General features: G+C 46.0%; 1 protein-coding gene across 2 annotated transcripts; it reads right to left on the reverse strand.

The window, feature by feature from the left end:
- Nucleotides 1-2,469: 2,469 nt before the first annotated feature.
- On the reverse strand, nt 2,470-20,748 carry Dynlrb1 (dynein light chain roadblock-type 1). Of its 2 annotated transcripts, none has more exons than XM_041670263.1 (4): nt 20,675-20,748; nt 12,339-12,414; nt 7,243-7,410; nt 2,470-2,831 (listed from the first exon to the last, which is right to left on the reverse strand). In XM_041670263.1, exons 1-4 carry the CDS (start codon nt 20,675-20,677, stop codon nt 2,788-2,790), a joined length of 291 nt encoding a protein of 96 aa, XP_041526197.1. In that variant the 5' UTR covers nt 20,678-20,748; the 3' UTR covers nt 2,470-2,787. The 2 variants fall into 2 exon arrangements, with proteins under 2 accessions (XP_041526197.1, XP_041526196.1); XM_041670262.1 differs by lacking the exon at nt 20,675-20,748 and adding an exon at nt 20,338-20,544.
- Between the last annotated feature and the right edge of the window lie 902 nt (nt 20,749-21,650).

Here is a 21,650-nt window from a genome sequence, read left to right on the forward strand (position 1 = left end):
CCTACAGGCTACCATGTCCATCCAGGATGAAAATGGGCTAAATCTCTAAAATGTAAGCCACCCCATTAAATGTTTTTCTTCAGAAGAGCTGCTATGGCCATAGTGTCTCTTCACAGCAATCAAAACCTTAACTAAGCATACTCACCCTTTCTGTTCCTCTCAAGAGACTTGTAAACAACTTCTCAGGAGCAGGGGTTTTGTCTTGAAGGATTTTCAGGATTTTATTGTCAGTCACAGGATGGATTTATACAACATCTAGTGAGTCCCTCAGGATCAAACCCACCTGAGGGAGTCAGGACAATTTTTAAGTTTGTTCCCTCAGTTAGGAGACCAGCCAAGTAGGGCAGAGACAACTGGGTCAGGCCTCACCCTCTGACCTACACATGTGCACACACAAAAATAAAAATGTATTTGTGGGGTATGTGTGCCATAGCAACCATATTCAGCTCAGACATTGGTTTTCGCTTCCAACATACAGGTTCCAGAAATCAAACTCAGGTCATCAGGCTTGGTAGCAAGTGCTTTTACCAACTGAGCTACCTGCCCCATCCCTCACCCTCCTGGGCCAGGCTCCAAACTCTTGAACTCTCTGCCTCTTGAGTGCTGGGATTGCTAATTTAAGCCACCATTTTATTTGCAGCATGTATATGACAGACAGTTGTGAACCGCACAGCTTAGGTGCTGGGAAGTGAGTTCGGTCCTTCTAGGACAGCACAAGCTGCTCTGAATTGCTGTGCCATCTCTCCAGCCCCAATCCTTTTTCGTTTTTTTTTTTTTTTTGTTTGTTTTCGAGACAGGGTTTCTCTGGCTTTGGAGCCTGTCCTGGAACTAGCTCTGTAGACCAGGCTGGTCTTGAACTCACAGAGATCTGCCTGCTTCTGCCTCCCGAGTGCTGGGATTAAAGGTGTGCGCCACCACCGCCCGGCCCCTTTTTCATTTTTAAAAAAAGATTTATTATGTATACAGTGTTCTGCCTGCATGCCAGACAAGGACACCAAGTCTCGCTATAGATGATTGTGAGCCACCATGTGGGTTGCTAGGAATTGAACTCAGGTCCTCTGGAAGAGCAGCCAGTGCTCTTAATCTCTGAGCCATCTCTCCAGCCCCAACCCTTTTTTATCTTTTATTTTTGAGGTTATAATTACATCATTACCCCCCCCCTTTCCTTCAACTAGAGCCTCCTGTTCAACTTCCTTGCTTTCTTTCAAATTCAGTCTCTTTTCGTTAATTCTTAATCTTTTTTTTTTTTTTAGGCAGAGTTTCATAGCTCTAACTAGATACGTACTGTTTACTGGATTCTGGGGATTGAATCCAGGGCCTTGCACATGCCAGGTGAGTGCTTTCCTGAGCCCAACCACGATCCTTTGGAACACTTTTTAAAAGATTCTTAGGTGTATGTCTGTGTGTGGGTATATGCATATGACCCAGCGCACGTGGAGGCTAGTCGAGGGTGTGGCATCCCCTGCAGCTAGAGTCAGTGAAAGGTGCTTGTGAGCTGTTTGACAGAGATGCTAGGAACTGAAATCAGGTCCTTTGTAAGAACAGTGCACACTCTTAGATGTGAAGCAATTGCTCCAGCTCCTGAGCATTCTATTTTTTACACAGTGTATTCTTCTAAGTCACTGTATGACCCACTAGAATTACAAAGCTGCACCAGGTTATTTTTGTTTTTTTCTGTGCAACAAGGAACAAAAGACAAACGTAATGACATGTAACAGCAAATACATGTGGCTTTCAGGGTGAGGAGGAGCAGAGTGGTAGTCTAGAGCCTTGAGGAGACCTCCTGGTAAGGACCCCCTCCCCCCATACATGCTACAGGTAGAAGGATGATCACCCAGAATGAGCTTACCAGTGAAAGACAGGTTGTTTTCCGGAAAACAGTGTGAAAGAGCAGGCTACCCACAGACCCATGTGTGCAGCCATGAGGTCCTGGAAACTACCCGTTTCCTCCCACCAGCACACTCAGCTGTCCGGCAGTTCTAACACAGTGATGTGAGCACCTCGGACACACCAGGTGCATTGTGGGCACTTGGCAGACACCACTTTCTTCCTCGCATAGGCCACTGCAAGAGAAAAACATTAGCGTGCAGGGCAGTGGTGGCGCACGCCTTTAATCCCAGCACTCCAGAGGCAGAGGCAGGCGGATCTCTGTGAGTTCGAGGTCAGCCTGGTCTACGACAGCTAGCTCCAGGACAGGCTCCAAAGCTACAGAAAAACCTTGTCTTGAAAAAGAAAAAAGAAAACATTAGCAGGAGTAGGATTTGATCAAACAGGAATCTAAGGGGTAAAGGCCCAGGAACCAGGGCACCAACCAGTATATAAAGGCTTACTTAGGAAGTGTGCCACAATGAGGAATAAACCCAGAAACCATGAAAACCTGCCATGGAATAGAGGCCATGGGTTTGGTCAGTGACCATTTGCTGACTTAGGAACAGGCCTTTCCAATCAAGTAAAGACAGAACAGCCAGGTAGGTTTTGAAGTTATTTTTAGTAAAAGAAAAACAGCAGGCTTTCCAAAGGTGACAAAGTGAACTGAAGGTCAGAAGGAAGCTGGGTGTGGGCTTATCATAAGCCTCTTACTCCTAAAGCCTGGAAATGAGATCCAAGCTTTCCCAGGAACTGACTGGATGCCAGAGACATTCCTTGTTGGGGTGGGCAGAGCTACCCTTGATCAATGGCATGGTCTACATGGGCTCTCAGGCAACCACCATGTGCCCACTGACATGATTAACACTTATTCTGGGGGACATTAAATTAAGGAATGACATAGGAAGCTGAGATGGTGGTTTATTCGGTTGGATTCTGAATCACAATCAGGAAATAGTCTTTATCTGAAAAAGAAAAAAGCAGAAAAACATCACTAAATATAAACCAGGAGAAAGATCACAGTATCTCTTTACTCACTAAGCATACAGTGCAGGAGAGGAGAAAGCTTTCAGAAGAGCACCGGTGGTGGTGATTTTCCACAGCTGGGAACAGGAGATAATCTACACGTTTATTGCCTCATGATAAGTGGCTACTAGAAAATGAAGTCTTCATGTGCAGGGCAGTGGACACTTTTTTTTTTTTCCTGGAACTAGCTCTTGTAGAGCAGGCTGGCCTCGAACTCACAGAGATCCACCTGCCTCTGCCTCCCAAGTGCTGGGATTAAAGGCGTGCGCCACCACCGCCCAGCTCATACTCTAGTTTTTATTAATAAGTAAGAGTTGGGACTGGCAAAATGGCCTAATAATATGAGTGTCAAACCTCAGGACTCAAATGGTGGAAAGAAACAACCAACTCCTAAGGGTTGTACTCTGCCTCTGCACTTGAATGTGTGTACAAACACATTAGTATAAATGAGATTTTAATATGATTGACAGATGCCTTAGTTCAGTGGTTCTCAACTTATGGGTCTGTCTATCAGATATTTATGTCACAATTCCTAACAGCAGCAAAATTAGAGTTATGAAGTAACAATGAAATAATTTCATGGCTGTGGTCACCAGAACATGAGGAACTGTATTAAAAGCTCGCAGAATTAGGAAGGTTGAGAAGCACAGCCTTAGTTCATCTTAATAAGCCTGTTGCTGATCTCTGCCTTCTACAACATATGCCCCCCAAAAAAACCCAACATTTTGAAAGATCACAGGAAGTTATTTGCTTCTTTGAAGCATTTTCCAGTGATAGAGTCTCATGAATCACACTTCATAGAGATGATAGATCTCAGTTATCAATAAAACATGGCAAAGTGCCATCCGTCAAGGCAAAACTCAGATTTTGGTTATGTTTGAATCAGTCTGTTCCCTTTATCGTTATTATTATTTATTTGGCAGTACTAAGGGTCAAAGCCAGGGTCTTGTAAATGCTAGGCAAGTGCATTGAGCTATACTCTCAATCCCAAATCCATTTATGGACTTTAGATGCAGGCACTCTGTTCAACACAGCATGTCAACTGAAGCTTAACTGAGTTTAACAGAGGTGCCTCAGATCTGGTGAGGATGAAGCAGTGTGCAACATGGTGAGCTCATGCCATGAAAACTCTTGATTTTTTTTTTTTTAAGATTTATTTTATGTATGAGTGCTCTGTCTGCATGTGCAACCCCATGCCAGAAGAGGGCATCAGATCCCACTATAGATGGTTGTGAGCCACCACGTGGGTTCTGGGAACTGAACTTAGGACCTCAGCAAGAGCAGCCATGCTCTTAACTGCTGAGTCATCTCTCCAGGCTGAAAACTCTCCTCTTGAGGACAAAGACTACAGGTTCTACAGGTATACAGAAGTTGCCATTATGTTCTCGGCATCTGACTGTATCTCTATGCCAGCTCAGGTGGCACCTCAGTGAACCCTAGCATCACTCTAGGCAGATGCTAGTGGCCTACCATTTTACTAATAAACCCATGACAACTGGCTGTTTCAAGTGAGAAGTAACTAACTGTTTTGTAGGTAAGTAGTCTTCACACACAATTAACAAGCTACCAGCAAAACCAGGCTATCAAGTTCTAAATCCTACAGTACCATGTGTGAGGCAGTGTTTTAAAAATTGTACATTTTAAATTTTAAACTCTGCACGCACACATGCTGGAGTATGCCAAAGAGAGGTCAGAAGAGGGGTTCCTGCAGGAACTTTCAGAAATGGTTCACCTTTTACCATGTGGATTCTAGGACTCAGGCTCAGGTGGTCAGGCTTGGCAACAAGGACCTTTACTGGCTGAGCCGTTTGGACAGCCAGGGACGTAGTTGTTTGTCCTGCATCAGTGAGGTTAGTAAGGTCAACTGTGGAATTTCTTGATTTGTTGGAATATGAAGAGTTAAACTTTTGGCCCAGGAAGCTGCAAGTGAGTAAGAAAGAGACTGGACCTCTTCCTTCCTTCCTTCCTTCACTCCAGTCTGCTCACACTGAGTGGTGAGACCACAAGACTCAGGTAGGCCTGACCCCTGCCGTGGCTGCCCTAAGGTGATCCTCAGGCATTCTTGCCCTACTGCCTCCGAGAGAGCTCTAACAAAGCTGTCAGTGGCCCCTGCTCTGTATTGACCACATAAAACTGGGTAAATAAATCAGTTATGTGCCCCTGATTTTCACTTGAAATACTGTGTCCTGGGGGCTGGAGAGACGGCCCAACAGCTAGCTGGTTAAGAGCGTGCACTGCTCTTGTAGAGGATCTGCCATTAGTTCCTAGCATTCATGTGGCAGCTCACAATGTTCTGTTGCTCCAATTCTAGGGGGATCTGGTACCCTCTTCTGACCTCCACTGGTACTGCACACACATACATAAATACTTAAATACCATATCCCAAACATCCTTTACTCTACCCCTCTACTGAATCCAGTCTAACCCATAACAAGGGGTATCTACAATGGGGGTGCCAAGCATGGGGGCATGTGCCTTGATCCCAGCACTTGGGAGGCAGAGGTAAGTGGACCTCTCAATTCAAGGCTGGCTTGGACTACATAATAATTTCAGAACAGCCAGGGCTATGTAGAGAAATCTTATCTCAAAACAACAAAAGTCACCTGTTTAATGTGTTTGTTAAACACTGTGTTTATGGGTCCCTGCCCCAATAAAACTTACTATGGAAAATAGAAAACAGTAAAAATGTAGCTAAGTAGCTGGCTAGCCAGGCAATAAGGAATGATGGCATGTTCCAACAGGAGGATGGTGCATGAAAAGCCAGATCAAGTGCCAGGATGTGTACTCCCTGCACCTCTCTGTATGCTGGCCATGTGAGGGTCTGGCCATTTAACTCCACTGATGTTAGAACCACTGAATCCGTGAACCCCAATGAGAACAAGCATCAACTACCCACAGGGACCCTGAATGTCCATGGGCCCCCGAGGACAAACTGGAGGTACTACTGCACTGAGCTGAGAACTGCATGAATAGGACTTCCAGACATCTAGTTTCTAGGTGTGCACTGGTAACTACTAAACGGGAAGATGATTCCAATACCAGTTTTAGGGACGTGGAGATCTGTCTTCCGTAGTCCCACAGAAAGAAGCTGGGGTGGGGATGGACTTTCTATTCAATTAGGATTGCAAGTCTGAGCTCTAACCTGATCTTAACATACTCTTCCTGATGTGTCTCAGGATCACAACAGCACCTGATTCTTTTTTTTTTTCCCTTTTGGTTTTCTAGACAGGGTTTCTCTGTAACTTTGGAGCCTGTCCTAGAACTAGCTCTTCTAGACCAGGCTGGCCTCAAAATTCACAGAGATCCGCCTGCCTCTGCCTCCTGAGTGCTGGGATTAAAGGTGTGCGCCATCGACCCTCACCCCAACTCCTAATCATCACTTATGCTCTAAGCACCTCTGCTCAGGATCAGATCCATGTATAGATGAGTCTGGAGTCTATGGCCCCTTCTAGGCTGAACCCAAGTCACACTTCTCACACCTTGTCTTCATAGACAAGTTGTTCTACAACCTGAGGCATCAATGTGTAAGACCTCGTGCATGTCCCAGCCATGGCTTGGCTGAAAGACAGGGAAAAGAGGTAACCACGGAAGTCTGTGAATTTGAGTTAGATGAGGCAGAGCAGAAGGCAACCCCATGCCTCCCCTCTGCAGTTCCCACCCTTGTGGACTCCTCCAAGTGTGAGCATCTCATTACACCGAGACTGATCCTAAGGCCTAAACACAGCCATGCTTGTGCTACCCAGACAAGCTCTTCACTGATGAGTCAGAACAGCGATCTGCTCCACTGCTGGTGGGGGCTGGCTGCACGGGGTGAAGACAGGACTATAAATTCTTTCTCATATAGAAATAGCTTTTCCAGCCGGGCGGTGGTGGCGCACGCCTTTAATCCCAGCACTCGGGAGGCAGAGGCAGGCGGATCTCTGTGAGTTCGAGACCAGCCTGGTCTACAAGAGCTAGTTCCAGGACAGGCTCCAAAACCACAGAGAAACCCTGTCTCGAAAAACCAAAAAAAAAAAAAAAAGCTTTTCCACCCCTCTGACTCATATTTTCCTGGCCCTTAAGATCAGTTTTAACATCCTGCTTCTGAAAAGTCTTTGTTGATTGCCCAAGCAGAGCTGATCAACCCTTCCATGTCCTAAATTCTTATGGAGTTCTTACCACGCTGAGAGTGACCAGTGCTACTAACATTTGTGTCTTTCTCCAATTCTCACGTGAGGCCTGCTAAAGACACTTTGCACCCCTAGGCCTACCTTGAAGCTGTGGAGACACCACTGTACCACACTTCCAGATAAGCCACAGGGAACCTGCAATGGGTTCTGAAACTAAGCATGGAGGCGCAAGAACTCTTACCTGGTGCAACCATAATTTCATTTTTCTTGGAGCGAATTCGAAGGAAGGTTAGGTCATTCTGGGGGTCAATTTCACGCACAGTGCTCCGTGCCTTCAAGATGAAGTTGTGCATGAGGTTGGCATATTGTGTAGTAGTGGGGTTGTCCATGGTGCTCTTGATGGGAATGCCTGCGGGAAGAATAAATGAAAACCAAGCAGTTTATGGGAGCCCCTTTCTGTTCAGTGTCTCACCTCACAATCCCTAATTCTAGAAAATTGGGCTGGCAGTTAGCAGCCAATGCCACTATTTACAGAAGGCTTATTACATGATAGACACAGCGCTGACCTTGGGTACCCGTGCCAGAGCATCTGTGTGTGGTATCACCATCTCCATTGCTACCAGGCAACAGAGCTGAATAATGGGGTGACCTGCCTATAGGTACACAAATGGTAAGGATTTAAATGTAGGCCTGGTTCAGTTCAAACAATAGGAGAGGTACTCTTGCAACATTTAAAGCTTGAACGCAGTCATTACTTGGTAAGCAGAGGCAGGCAGAGCTCTCTGGACAGATCTCAAGGCCAGTTAGGGCTACACAGACCCTGTCTCAAAAAGAAGAGAGACTGGAAAGGAAGAAGAAAGAAAAGGTAACAGCTTGCACCGAGACATACCAGACAAAACCCATTATTAGCTGGTTAGAGGTGGTGCACACCTTTAGTCCCAGCACTCAGGAGGCAAAGACAGGTAGATCTCTGAGTTTGAGGTCAGCCTGGTCCATAACAGGCACCAAAGCTACAGAGAAACCCTGTCTTGAAAAACAAAACAAAAACCATTATTGTAAGGACTGACTCAGGGCTCAGCTGTAACCACATATACATGAAGTTACCGCCCCACTCCAGTGGGCTTCTATGTAAGCAGCACTGCTGTCTTTTAAAAGAGCCCACTAAGGGGTCAGAGGTATAGTGGAGTGGTAAAGAGAGTACTTTCTGAGACCTGGGTCCAATACCTAGCACAACACAACAAAAAACAGAGTCCATGAACAGTTCTTAGATTCAACATTGCCCTATTGCTGGATGCTTAGGCTAGGATTTTACTGGTTCAATGAACCAGCTAATGACCATTGTGTATCAAGTCTCTCTCTGAAGACTGAACGATTAAATGGACATTACTGGGTGTCCTGCTGTCATGGAGATGAGGAATGTGGTTCAACCTGATGACCATCAGGTGCCTGTGAGCTGGCAGAAAGCTCCATCTAAGTGAAGTCCAGAGGTGACTGTAACACTTATGAAGAATGTAGTATCCAAGTGGCCCAGGACCCTGTGAATCTGGCCAACAAGTGACCAGCTTACAGATTAGCCAAAGGTAGGCATTCAACCTACTTGATTAAGGCACCAGGAATGTGAAGCGGCTGAGCAGGATAGGCTTTTGTGAGCCAAGTGACGCCACAAGAATGAGCTACAATAGCCATCTGCCTTTAAGGGACCAAGCTGGGGCCTCGGTGCTGCTACTGGGTCCTAGATAGCAACAATGTGTACACCTGAGCTCATGAGGCCTCTACAGCTGTACCTTTCTGAAGGTGACAGTGGAACTGGTATGTACTATAGTCTGTCCATAATCGGATGATCCTAGAGGAAGGACCCTCACGTCTGGGGACATCCCAGTACCAGTCAGTTTTCCTTTAGTCAGGATTCCAGACCACACTATTAGGAAAGTAGACATTTTACCCATCTCTCACTAGACTCTAAGTTCCCTCAGAGCAGGCCCTAGTCTCATCTGTGCTCACACGTTAAGCATTTACTGATGTTGGTATCTGAGTTGTTTCTGGGTTTACTTCCAGTGGTTCAGATAATAGAATAAATGTGGTTATATATCAAGTAGGCTAATGTAAAAGGACCAACAAACTTAACCCATAGTGGCTCGATCTAAAAAAAGGGGGAGGTAAGGAGGCAAGGAACCAAAATTCAGAAGAACTTCAAATAAGGATGACAGAGCTGGGGACCTCACAGATGGCCTGCTATTAGGCAACCTAGTTCAATCCTTTTCCTTCACAATACTGTGTAGCTTGCAGAAGTAGCTAGTTACAGAGGAAGCACAAGTTCTAGGCATGCCACACAGCTACAAAAAAGCCTGCCTGAGACCTTTAATGGAGCTGATGGGTAGAGTATTTACCTAGTGTGCACAAAGCCATGAAAAAAGAAAATTTTACTAGATGCTGCTGTCCAGCACACATTCTGTACTAACCTAGGTGTGCTGGGAGCAAAAGAGCAGATACTTTGTTGTTGACATTGCAAAGCCTGCACAATCCTACTAGGTACATCCATCCCTAACCCCCATTTTTGGACCCCAGGGTCTCATTTGAGTTGTCCTTAAACTCACTATGAAGCTGAGGATGACTTTCTTGGGCCACTGTCTTCCAAGTGCTGGGTACAGGCTGGTGCCTCTATGCCAGGTGCCGATTCGATCTCTCTCAATTTCAACTTCCTTGTTGGCGAAATGGGTTATGGCTAAAAAGATTGCCTACCACCACTCACCCCCCCCCCCCCCAACCTCTTTGAACCAGGGTCTCATTACGTAGCCTTGACTGACCTAGAAGTCATGATGAGGACCAGTATAACTTGGAATCTGCTGTGGTCGTCCTCTTGAGTAGACATTACAGATATACTGCCACACCTGGATAAGGACTTAGCTGCTGCTCCTTTTTCTAAAATACTGTTTATGTATGTGTTCCTGAGCATGTTTGTGTGTGTGCATATATGTGTACCGTGTACATGCAGAAGCCTGTGGAGGTTAGAAGAGGGGATCAGATGCCCCAGAACTAGAGTTACAGGTGGTTGTGAACCACCATGAACCCTCTGCAACAGCAGTAAGTACTTTTAAGTGCTGAGCCATCTTCCAGCCCTAGAGCTTAGCTTCCTTAAAGATGAGACTAAGAGGAAGGAGGGTGATACTGGGAACAGTAGAAGGTGCATTCTAAGTAAGGGTAAAAACATGGACTAAGAGAATAGACTTAAATGATGAAGACTGCCAGCTTTAGCTGTCTCAGACATTCATCTTCTTGGCCTACTCACACCCACAAGCTGTGTTTGCTGCCATGGCACACTAGTCTGTCAGCTAGCTATCTGTCTACATATTGGGCCAGAAGCCAGAGGAAGGGGCTACAAGACTTAGTGGGAGTTCTCCTCACTGTCTTTTGGATAGGTTTATGAACCTCTCTCCAAGGCTGGCTCCTCATTTTGGAAGGTGTTAATACTTGATTCTCACAGAGTGTAATGGTGACCAGAAACCTGTCCTTTTCCAGCACGCTGCTAGCACTGCCATTACCATGATTACTAATGGAAGGAGAATGGCATTTAACATGTTCACGCTTGCCTTTTCCTCTACTAGGCCATCCTGGAACACATTCCTCAGTGTGTTGACTGAGGCTTTTTCATTTAACAAATATCACTGTGCAAGATGGACAGCAGGAGTTTCAGTAGTGACTCAGACAAGGTCTTGCCTTCATAGTCCTTTCATAGCCAAACTGCTGATGTTGGTAGCAGTGTCTTGGTATACACCTGTCTTCTAGCCCTGGAGAATGGTTTATGTTATTTTTGTATTTGCTAACGGGTTTGTCTTTCCAGTCTTTCTTTGGTAAGTAAGGTTTTGTTGTTTTCACTAGTCCTGGCTAGGCTTTTCATTCAGAGATCTGCCTGCCTCTGCCTCGTGAGTACTGAGGTTAAGGTGTGTGCCACCATGCCTAGCTTTTGTTTTAAAATTGGCCTCTTCTGGATGGTGGTATCAGCAGCTTGAAGCTTCCAGAGTGCTGGGGTCACAAGTTGTGCCAAGTTACCCACTGTATTTGTTGCTGGGGGTTGAACTCAATGTTGGTAAACACTCTACCAACTGCTCTACATCCCTAGTCCAAAGCTGTATATGTAAAACACAGGCTTTAAATGCATGCCAAGCAGGATAGGTCTACTGGTGTTAATAGTGGCATGAATACAGGGATGACCATTTTCTGCTTAGATCTGAGGCTGGCTCCATAAGAGGAAATTCATGCTTGGTACTACAAGTCTGGTCAAAATGCATGGCTTGGGAGGTCACAAACCCTAGGGGAGATACTACCACAATTATTTTGCTAAATGGACATGTTGCCAGACTGCTGTCTAAATATTTGTTCATACCCACAGATTAGTGCTCTTCTCAGCCTTGGCCAAGGAAACCTTTATAGTGGGCAGCACTGCAGACACCCCCAGCTTATTAACGTGAGTGTTGAGTGCTCAGACTAAGCCCAGGCTCAGCGAACATCAGGAAAGAGAGGGCAGAAAGGATGGGAGAGTGGTGGTGAAATGCTGCCTTCTGAAGGAGCAGTTCAGTGGTAAAGCACTTGCTTAGTGGGTGTGAGGCCTGGCTTCAATTCTTAGTGCTTACAAAAAAAATTTTTTTTTTAAAAAAGTTTTTGCTTATGTGAAATCTACAAAACAAAACCTCAAGGTAAACATATTTTAAAAGAGTAACAACAATTAGGTGCGATGGAAAAGACTTTTTTTTACTTTTTTTTATTTCTGAGACAGCTGTCCTTGAACTATGTAGACCAGACTGGCCTCAAACTCAGAAATCCAACCAGCCTCTACCTTCCAAGTGCTGGGATTAAAGGCATTTGGCACTATCCCTGGCTCTAATAGTGCACACTTTAATCCCAACACCCAGGAGGCAAAGGATATCACTGAGTTTGAGAACATTGAGGCTTCATCTCAAAACACAAGTCTTAGCAACTGTGATCACCACAAGAGAGAGGTAACCATGGGTTACTAACAGCTGCACCTCAGTTCGGCGGGACTGAGAAACAAAGATGTCTGAGACACGTGGTGCGTGCCTGTAGCTCTAGCATGTGGGAGGTGAGAGGAGGATTGTGAGTTCCAGGACAATTTAGGTTACACAGCAAGACCTTTTCACAAAAAAGGGGGAAAATCCCAGGAATAGTATCATAACTTTGGAAATGTTGAAAATAAAACAAGCAAAAAAAAAAAAAAAACTAAACGAATCTGGGTCTGTGAAGGGACTGAGGAGGGGCAATGGTGTGGTGTCTGGGCTGTTCTCTGGAGGCCTGCCTGGGTCGGGGCCATGGGTGAGGGCCTACCTTCAGTGTTCACCACGATGATTCCCTGCACTCCTTTCTGGCTCTGAAGTCTCTTGAGTGTTTCCTCCACCTCCGCCTGCCAGAAAAGGAGACCAAGATTAGGTCCTCAGATCCCAGCAGATGAATGACACATCCATCTGACAAGCAAGTAACACCCAGCCACTTGGCACTGCTCCAAAGCTGCCCAGGCCAGGCCCACGCAGAGTGCTCCTTAGGCCAACACTGGCACCCAGAGCTTCAGCCTCAGCCACGAGGAGCTGCTTTTGGCCCTTTACCACCAGGCAGTTATCCCTTCCCTGCCCATCAGCTATCTGAGAGCAGACTATAAACACCATTTCTAGAGTACAGACACACCCAGGACACACACAGACGGTACAGTACTCTGATGATTTGAAAAACAAAACAGCTCTAAATAGTAGCTTCTAACAGGAAGGAGGCACTTTATTTGTGGCTCAAACATCACAAATGAAAATACTGCCAGGGAGCAAAATGACCCCACAGTAAACCCGCTGACTCAATGTGTCATCCAGACAGGGTAACACTCGGCACACAGGCACAGGAACGTGTCCTAGGAAGGGGCTCACTAATTCTGATAACCCAGAAACCGCTCAAGTGGGCCGTCCTAGCACTTGGAGCTTGTTGACATACAATGAGATGTCTGAGTCTTCCTGTCATACATGCTTCTAACTCTGCCCTGCCATCTGTTCTCCAGCTGAGAGTTATATCTCTTGTCCATCTATTTTTTGTTTTTGAGATGGTCTCTACATAGCCCTGGCTTTTCTGGAACTCACTATGTAGATGAGGCTGTCCTCAAACACAAGGGTTGCCTCCCTCTGCCTCTTGAGTGCTGGGATTAAAGGTGTGTACTACCACACCTGGCCCTCCCCTACCCATTAAAGAAAAAAAAAGAAACCTGGGGGGGGGAGTTGGTGGTGGCACACACCCTTAATCCCAACACTCTGGGGGCAGAGACAGGGAGATCTCTGTGAGTTCAAGGCCAGCCTGGTCTAGAAGAGCTATCCAGGACAGCCAGGGCTATTACACAGAAACCCTGTACCGAAGAACAACAACCAAAAAAAGAAAAGAAAAAACTTAAAACTTAGAAGGCTTCTTCTCCTCTGACGCCCAAGTCTCCCAGACCACCTCTTCCGTGAAGATCATGTCTTGTTTGAAGCCTATAATCAATGATCTTGCCTCCAACTCTTCAACTACGCTTCTGTGAGACATATATCTCAGGTACTGTAACTAATTACTCAGGCTCTACAGAGGTCAGTAGAGTAGGAGCCCATAAACCGAAGTCTAACTGACCTTCCTCTCCCTGGGAAGGGAACCTGGTCTTGTAGTATACTTTTCTCCTAGGGTGTCTCCTCCAGAGGTTCAGAATCTAGTCAAGCTCCTCAAATCCAGAGTTCAAGGTCAGCCTAGTCTACATCCCTTGGGTCAAAAAAAAAAAAAAAAAGGCAGATTGTCTTTGGAAATGGGTACCATTCACAGAAATTCACACCATTCTTTTTCTGGGGCAAAAGGGCTAGGGCTGGGGCTCCTGAACAACTGAAGATAGCACAATGGATTGTTTTTCTGGAGAGCACAGGCTGAAAATCCAGTCACCACCACCCACTTCCTGTAAGAACAGTACCAGGTGCTGCAGGGGCAGGGATGGTGGGGCACTCCTACAAAGTGGCAAGCAGCCCTGATGCCTCTGTGGAGGAGAGAACAGTGAGGGTGACATGCATGTCTCATGTCTCAGATCCTGGCCATGGCAGACTCCCTGACGGACTACATACTAGGTACTGCTCTGGATGGAAGGGGAACCACTGTAGGTCCTGGTCACCCTACTGAAAATCCACCCTACGCAAACAATGCCAAAGAAACAAAGGAATGTAGCAAGATGCCCAGGGCAGTGTCACCTGCAAGAGCAGAACAGAAATGCCCAGTCCTCAGGAAATGACCAAGGAGGACACCAGCATCCACTGCAGGCAATGTTTACCTCCAAAGTCTGAGATTGATATTCCACAGAAATAATAAAGTCCATGTGGCTACAACTTCCTAAAAAATAAAGCCATACAGAACATGGAATTATAGACTGGGTTTATTTTCTTTTTTCAAAACAGTCATTTTTGCTAACCATTGTGGTTCCACCAATAAACACCAGCATTTGAAAGCCAGAAGCAGGAGAACATGAATAAACAAACATTAGTCAGCCAATGGTGGTGCTGTAGGTCTGCAATCCCAGCACTTGGGAAGCAAAGGCATAAACGAGATCAGGCGCTTAAAATCAGATATGAGGAAAATTTAGGGTCAGCTTGGGCTACATGATCCTATCTCAAAAAAGATATAAATATTCTAACCAAACCGTTACCTAAGTATTTTTTAATCCTATTGTGTATATATATATATATATATATATATACACACACACACACACACACATATATATGTATATATATATATATATATATATTGATTTTTGAGACAGGGTTTCTCCGTAGCTTTTGGTGCCTGTCCTGGAACTAGCTCTTGTAGACCAGGCTGGCCTCGAACTCACAGAGATCCGCCTGCCTCTGCCTCCCAAATGCTGGGATTAAAGGCGTGTGCCACCACTGTACAATTTATTGTATATTTCTTAAACACGCACAGATTTACTTGGAGCTGGAGAAATAGCTCAGCAGTTACGAGCACTGGCGACTCTGCAGAGGACCTGGGTTCAGTTCCCAGCACCCACAAGGCAATTCACAACTACCTGTAACTCAAGTTCCAGGAGCTTCATCATACTGTTCAGACATATTTGGGTACCGGACACACATGTGATGTTCATACATACAGGCCGAAAAACACAAATGTTAGCTAGCTTCATTCCTTCTGAGAGGTCTCTACTATGGAGGCTGTGGGGCTTGACACACTCAAATCTTTTTTTTTTTTTTTTTTAAGACAGGGTTTTTCTGTGCAGCACTGGCTAGCCTAGAACTCCCTCTGTAGACCAGGCTGGCCTTGAACTCACAGAAAGTCACCCGTGTTTGCCTCCCCCCAGCAACACACTCAACATCTTGAGAATATGTAACATGTGGTGGCTTGAATTAGAATGGCCTCCAGAGGCTCCTATATGTGAATGTTTGCCCGTTAGTGAAACTGTTTTGGGAGTATTAAGAGGTGTAATCTTGTAGGAAGATGTATGTCACTATGCAGGCTTTGAGGCTTCAAGAGACTGGGGCCATTCCCAGTGTGTGCCTCTAATCTGCAGGCGTTCGCACTGACATGCCTTTTACTGCCATCATGGACTCTAACCCTCTGAAATCATAGCCCAAATGAAACACTTTCTTGTATAAGTTGCTGTAGTTAGTTGAATCCTTGGCTCCTAGCTGGTGGACTGCTGGGAAGGATTAGGAGGTGGGAACTTAAAGGTGTGAAGACTGTTAAAGGTGTGTCACTGCAGATGGGTTTCGAGATTCCAAAACCCATGCCAGGCCCTCTGTCTGCTGTGTCTGCTTGCTCCAGGCCTGTCTGCTTCCTGCCATGGAGACAGATAATAAACTCACCCTCCGAAACTGCAAGCCAGCCCCAATGAATGCTTTCTTTCATGAGCAGTCTCAAAACACACTAGAAAGATAACTAGACAGCCTGTTACTGCTAGGTGTGTGTGTGTGTATGTGTGTGTGTGTGAGAAGATTTTCATTTTATAGCCCAGGTAGGCCTCCAATTTGTCCTTCTGCCTCAGCCTCTTGATATTTTTTATTTCTTTTTAGTCTGTGGAGACAGGACCTGATTATATAGCCTATTTTTATCTTTAAGATTTATTTGTAGCTGGGTGGTGGTGGCGGCGCACACCTTCAATCCCTGCACTTGGGAGGCAGAGGCAGGTGGATCTCTGTGAGTTCGAGACCAGCCTGGTCTACAAGAGCTAGTTCCAGGACAGGCTCCAAAGCCACAGAGAAACCCTGTCTCGAAAAACCAAAAAAAAGAAAAAAAAAAAGATTTATTTGTAGCTGGGTGGTGGTGGCGGCGCACACCTTCAATCCCTGCACTTGGGAGGCAGAGGCAGGTGGATCTCTGCTTTTGAGGCCGGCGTGGTCTACAGAGTGAGTTCCAGGACAACCAAGGCTACACTGAGAAACGCTGTCTCGAAAAACAAAACAAAGATTTGTTTGAGTATATGTGCATTTGTGTGCGCAGATGCCTGCAGAGGCCAAAGATGGCAGCAGGCTCCTTGGAGTTGAAGGTATTTGTGAACTGCCCAAGACAGGTGCTGTATCCAAAGATTAGTCCTCACGGCAGAGCAGCGAGTACTTTTAACCTCTGAGTCCATCTCTCTCTCACCCCAATAAAGCTAAATCATGTGAAAAAATGTCCTCTATGCAATGGCGAAGAGGGGACAAGTTATGCGTTCTCTAGTTAGATGTATATGCGTCAATAAAAGCCCCAGGATGTGTGGGGTCTAGGGCCACCACACCCAGTATCTCAGTATCTTAGCATTTAGGAAGAGTCATGAGGTTTAGGCTAACCTAAGCTACATAGTGAATTTAAGGCCTGCCTGAGCTACACAAGGAGCTTGTCTCAAAAACTGGTGGCTGATGTAGGTCAGTGGCAGATTTGCCCAGTAGGCACGAGACCTTGAGTTCCATCCCTAGTACAGCAAAATTTAATAGAAAAAATAACTTTAAAAACATTACATAAAATAATTAAGAAAAATAACAAGTTTCCAATAAGAGGTAGAAAACAAATCTAAGATAAATTACAAACACAAGATCATCACTCCTTGTAAAGGAATGGCAGTCAGCAATGTAGCACTGTCTGAATGCTGGGCTCACTGAGGCAAGGCTCTTGAGGTAAGTAACCGCCTGGGGAAGGGACACAATACAAGGTGGGAATGCCAAGTACTGGTCCTTTGCCTCAACTCTGAAAATTATTATAAGGAAATAATCTAATAAAATTTAAAATACCAATAAAAATTATAGACCAAAGTATTATGACTTTGAGTTAGGAACTGGAAGCAACTTGTACTCCAGGGAAATAGTTTGGCAAATTCTCATACAACCGTGGCTGGGCATGGTGGGGGACACATTTAATCCCAGCATTCAGGTGTCAGAGGCAGTAAATTTTTGTGAGCTCAAGGCTGGCCTGGCCTCTATAGTTCCTGGACAGCTAGTGCTCTACACTGAGACCTTGTCAAAATACATACACAAACTTATTTCCAACTACTATGTAGCAAATAAAAATAATTTATCATAAAGATGATGTAACAAGCCAGGCAGTGGTAGAACATGCCTTTAATCCCAGCACTTGGGAGGCAGAGGCCAGCGGATCTCTGTGAGTTTGAGGCCAGATTGGTCTATAGAGCAAGTTCCAGAACAGGTTCCAAAGCTACACATAGAAACCCTATCTCAAAAAACCGAGGGGGGGGGGATGATGTAACATGGTTAAATGCTTTTGAACATTAAATTAAAAAAATGAACATCTTGAAAGATACATATGTAAAAAATGATCAGGAAAAGGGAAAAACAGCTACATGATAGATAAAAACTGAACAAAAGGTGTGGATGATGTTATGTAATTGTACTAATGAGCAGTTTCCACCATTATAGACTGTCCTGTAGATACTGGCAGGAGTGTCAAAGACAAGGGAGAGGAGACTGTAAACTAAATGTGTATATGGGCATAGGGGACTATGCAGCCTTAAAATGAAGTAGGTTTGGAAAAGTGTGTGTGTTTGGTATGAGCATGAGTGTATGGTCCTGGGTTCAAATCTACAGACTCTTGTAATATAGGGTTCTTGTTGTTTTCTGAGAAAGGGTTTCTCGCTTTATAGACCAGGCTGGCCTCAAACTCAGAGATCCATCTTTCTCTGCCTCCTGAGTGCTAGGATTAATGGCATGTGCCACCACCACCTGACTTTTTTTTTTTTTAAAAGACACAGTCTTACTATGTAGACCAGGCTGGCACTGAACTCAAGAGACCTGCCCTGCCTCTGCTTCCCAAGTGCTCGTAGTAAAGATGTGAGTCACCCACCATGCCTGTCAATGGTAGATCTCTTTAAGTGAGCAGAGGAATGAATGAAAATATACGTATACATATTATATATAAAAATGATTTTGTAATCATGTCTATAGGTTTGTATAAATGAGTGTAGTGACCCAGGAGTCCAGAAGAGGGTGCTGGGATTACAGGCAGTTGTGACTGCCTAATATGGGCACTGGGAACCTAACTCTGGTCCTTTGGAAGAACATGCTCACATCACTGAGTCATGGCTCCAGACCAAAATAAACACTTATTTTTTTTCCGAGACAAGGTTTCTCTGTGTAACAGTCCTAGCTGTCCTGGAATTAGCTCCATAGATCAAGCTGGTCTCAAACTCTCAAGAGATCCACCTGTCTGTCTCCCGAGTGCTGGGACTAAAGGTGTGTGCCACCACCACCTGACTAAAATAAACATATCATAAAGTAAACCTTATGACAAACATGCACAGATTGCTCCAGTCTCATGCAATAAACAGCTTATCTATATATAATATTGCTGGGCATAGTGGCTCATATCCAAAAATTCCAGCACGTTAGAGGTAGATGAAGGATTGGAAGTTCAAGGTCATCCTTGGTTAAGTGGCAAGTTGAAGTAACCTGGTCTATAAAAGGCACAGAACATAAAATAGTCCTTATGTACCAAACAAATCCAGAAGGAAGCATACCCGACTGTCAACACTATTTAGCTTGGGATAGTAAGAGGGGACCACATGCACTTCCTATAGATTACACACGACCATGCTGCACGAGGTCATTTGGAATGTTCACCTAAATATGTAACAATTTTATTTTTTTTAAATAAATTTTAAAAATAAATAAATCTGTGTGTATGCCTGCAGGCCAGAAGAGGGCACCAGACCTCATTACAGATGGTTGTGAGCCACCATGTGGTTGCTGGGAATTGAACTCAGGACCTTTGGAAGAGCAGGCAATGCTCTTAACCTCTGAGCCATCTCTCCAGCCCCCAAAATGTAACAATTTTATGAGTGCAAACAGTACAGTACTGATTATAGAAAAAACGGCACACACATACTTGTGTAAATATACAAGAAACTGGCTGTTCCTGAAGCAGCCTGAAGTGTGGAGACATTCTTTGTGGTATAATGAAAAGCATAGAAGCCCCAGTTGAATGGTCGATGATGGTTACAGCAAATAAAAACACAGTAAGCAATGCGCCTACGTAGTTGTTGCCTCTAGGTCAGCTGTTCTCAACCTGCCTAATTCGTCGAGCCGTTAATAGAGGTTTCTCACGCTGTGGTGAGCCCCAAACACACATTATTTCCATTTCCAATTCGTAACTAATTTGCTACTGTTATGAACTGTAACGTAAATATCTGATAGATGGTCTTAGACGACCCCTGTGGAAGGGGCATTCAACCTCAAGAGGTCTCAACCCACAGCTTGAGAAACTGCTCTAGGTAATGCCCTTCCGTTTTCCGTCTCAGTTTCTTACATGTTTATAGTTTTCTGCGGGCTGAAGAGACGGCTCAGTACCTAAAAGCACTCAACGCTTTTCCAAAGGCCCGGAATTTGACTCCCAGCACTCATACGGTGGCTCACAACCACACAGGTCCAAAGGACCCGACCCCTCTTCTGGCCCTGTGCCAGCACCAGGCACGCTAACGGAAAACACTATTCATATACATACAAACTGAAGAAAAAGTTTCTAATAAAGTTTTTGTTTTGCGACACGAACTCGCCTTGAAGTGCAAATCGTCGCCTTCCCGGTGCTGGGATTTCAGGCGTGCACCCCCACGCCAGTCCTGAGTGAGATTCTGGGGTTTGCTTTAGGTTGGAAAGGGCCTTTTAAGTTGTCTACAACTCGTGAGGACTGAAAGGACCGCCCTGGGAAGGGAGCGGACGGCTTTGGGATGCCCAGGATGGACCCCGCGGTTCCTAACAACCCGCACACCGGACTGAGCTCACAGGCGGCAGCCAAGCTCCATGGAGTTCGATTCCCCAGCACGGCTGGAGCTAGGGGCCGTACCTACTTCACAAAGCGGAGGAGGGAAGGCAACACACGTAGCGCCTAGGGCCCCTGACGGCCCCTGGACTCCAGCGAACGCAGCAGCCTGGCTGGGGTCGCCCCAAACGGCCCGAAAAGCTAGGCTACAAGCGAAGCAGAGGGCGGGCCTCCGGGGCGTCGCCTCACAGACCGTCTTCCGGTCAAGAGCCTGCGGCATCCGGTCGCTCCGCCTGGGCCCGGACTAAAGGCCCACAGTGCGGGTCCCGCGAGGCGACGCCAGCGACCAGGACCCCGGCCGGCGACGGACGCGCGCCTCTCGGGGGTGGCCGAGCCCCCCACCACAGCCCTGGGAGGACACTCACCATCTCGGACCGATCCAGCAGCTCCGAGTCGCCGACGTTCAGCGAGGTCCCCGCCCTTCTGAGCCTGCGCACAGTTCTCTGTGGAGACGGACAGCTCGGACAGCCTATCAGGAGCCAGTGGGGGATAAGGGCGGGCTGATGTGAGTCAGCTGGGCAGTGAAGCTCCCGTCAGGAAAGGCTCCCCTGCTGTGCCGAGAGGCCGGGTTGGTTTTCAATATTCCACCAAGGGCCCCGGGCGGAGGCCGACTGTTGCTGAAACTCCCTTTGGCCCAGACTGAGGCAGAGACAAGAGCCCTAATAAGCTGAAGACATGGGCAGCCCCGGAGCTGGGCATCTCAGGAACAAGCTCTGGCATGAACTGGTCGGGACTGCGCTGCACCTATAAGATTAAGGATGCGGACTCCACCGCACTCCTGTGTTTCTTTGGAGAATCTTATCTCTGCCCTACTAGTTTCTCGCTTCTAAAAGAGAACGCATTTTCCTGTCTTGTCCTCTGCTCTAGAAGTTTACTTTTGCAGGTTACGAAAAACATCTGGGTTTCTTTTTTTTTTTTTTTTTTTTTTTTTTTTTGATTTTTCGAGACAGGGTTTCTCCGTAGCTTTTGGTTCCTGTCCTGGAACTAGCTCTTGTAGACCAGGCTGGCCTCGAAAAACATCTGGGTTTCTAACAGAAAATTTAGGTTAAGCCGGTGGTAGCAGCGCACTCCCTTAATCCCAGCACTCAGAAGGCAGAGGCAGTTGGACCTCTGTGAGTTCAAGACCAGTCTGGTCTACAGATCAAGTTCTAGAACAGGCTCCAAAGCTACACAGAGAAACCCTGTCTCGGAAAACCAAAAAACTTAGCCAAAAGGCAACAATCACAAAAGTCAGCTAAAAGCTTAGGTGATGCAGATGGTGCCAGCAAGGCTCTGTCCCACGCATCTGGCATGTGGCTGTGTGGGCCTGAGACAGTGGAGGAGCTGGCCCTGGGGTCATAA

Source organism: Microtus oregoni, unplaced genomic scaffold, assembly GCF_018167655.1.
Source record: "Microtus oregoni isolate MIOR12 unplaced genomic scaffold, Mior012 000020F_ref0000438, whole genome shotgun sequence".
Lineage (NCBI taxonomy): Eukaryota > Metazoa > Chordata > Mammalia > Rodentia > Cricetidae > Microtus > Microtus oregoni.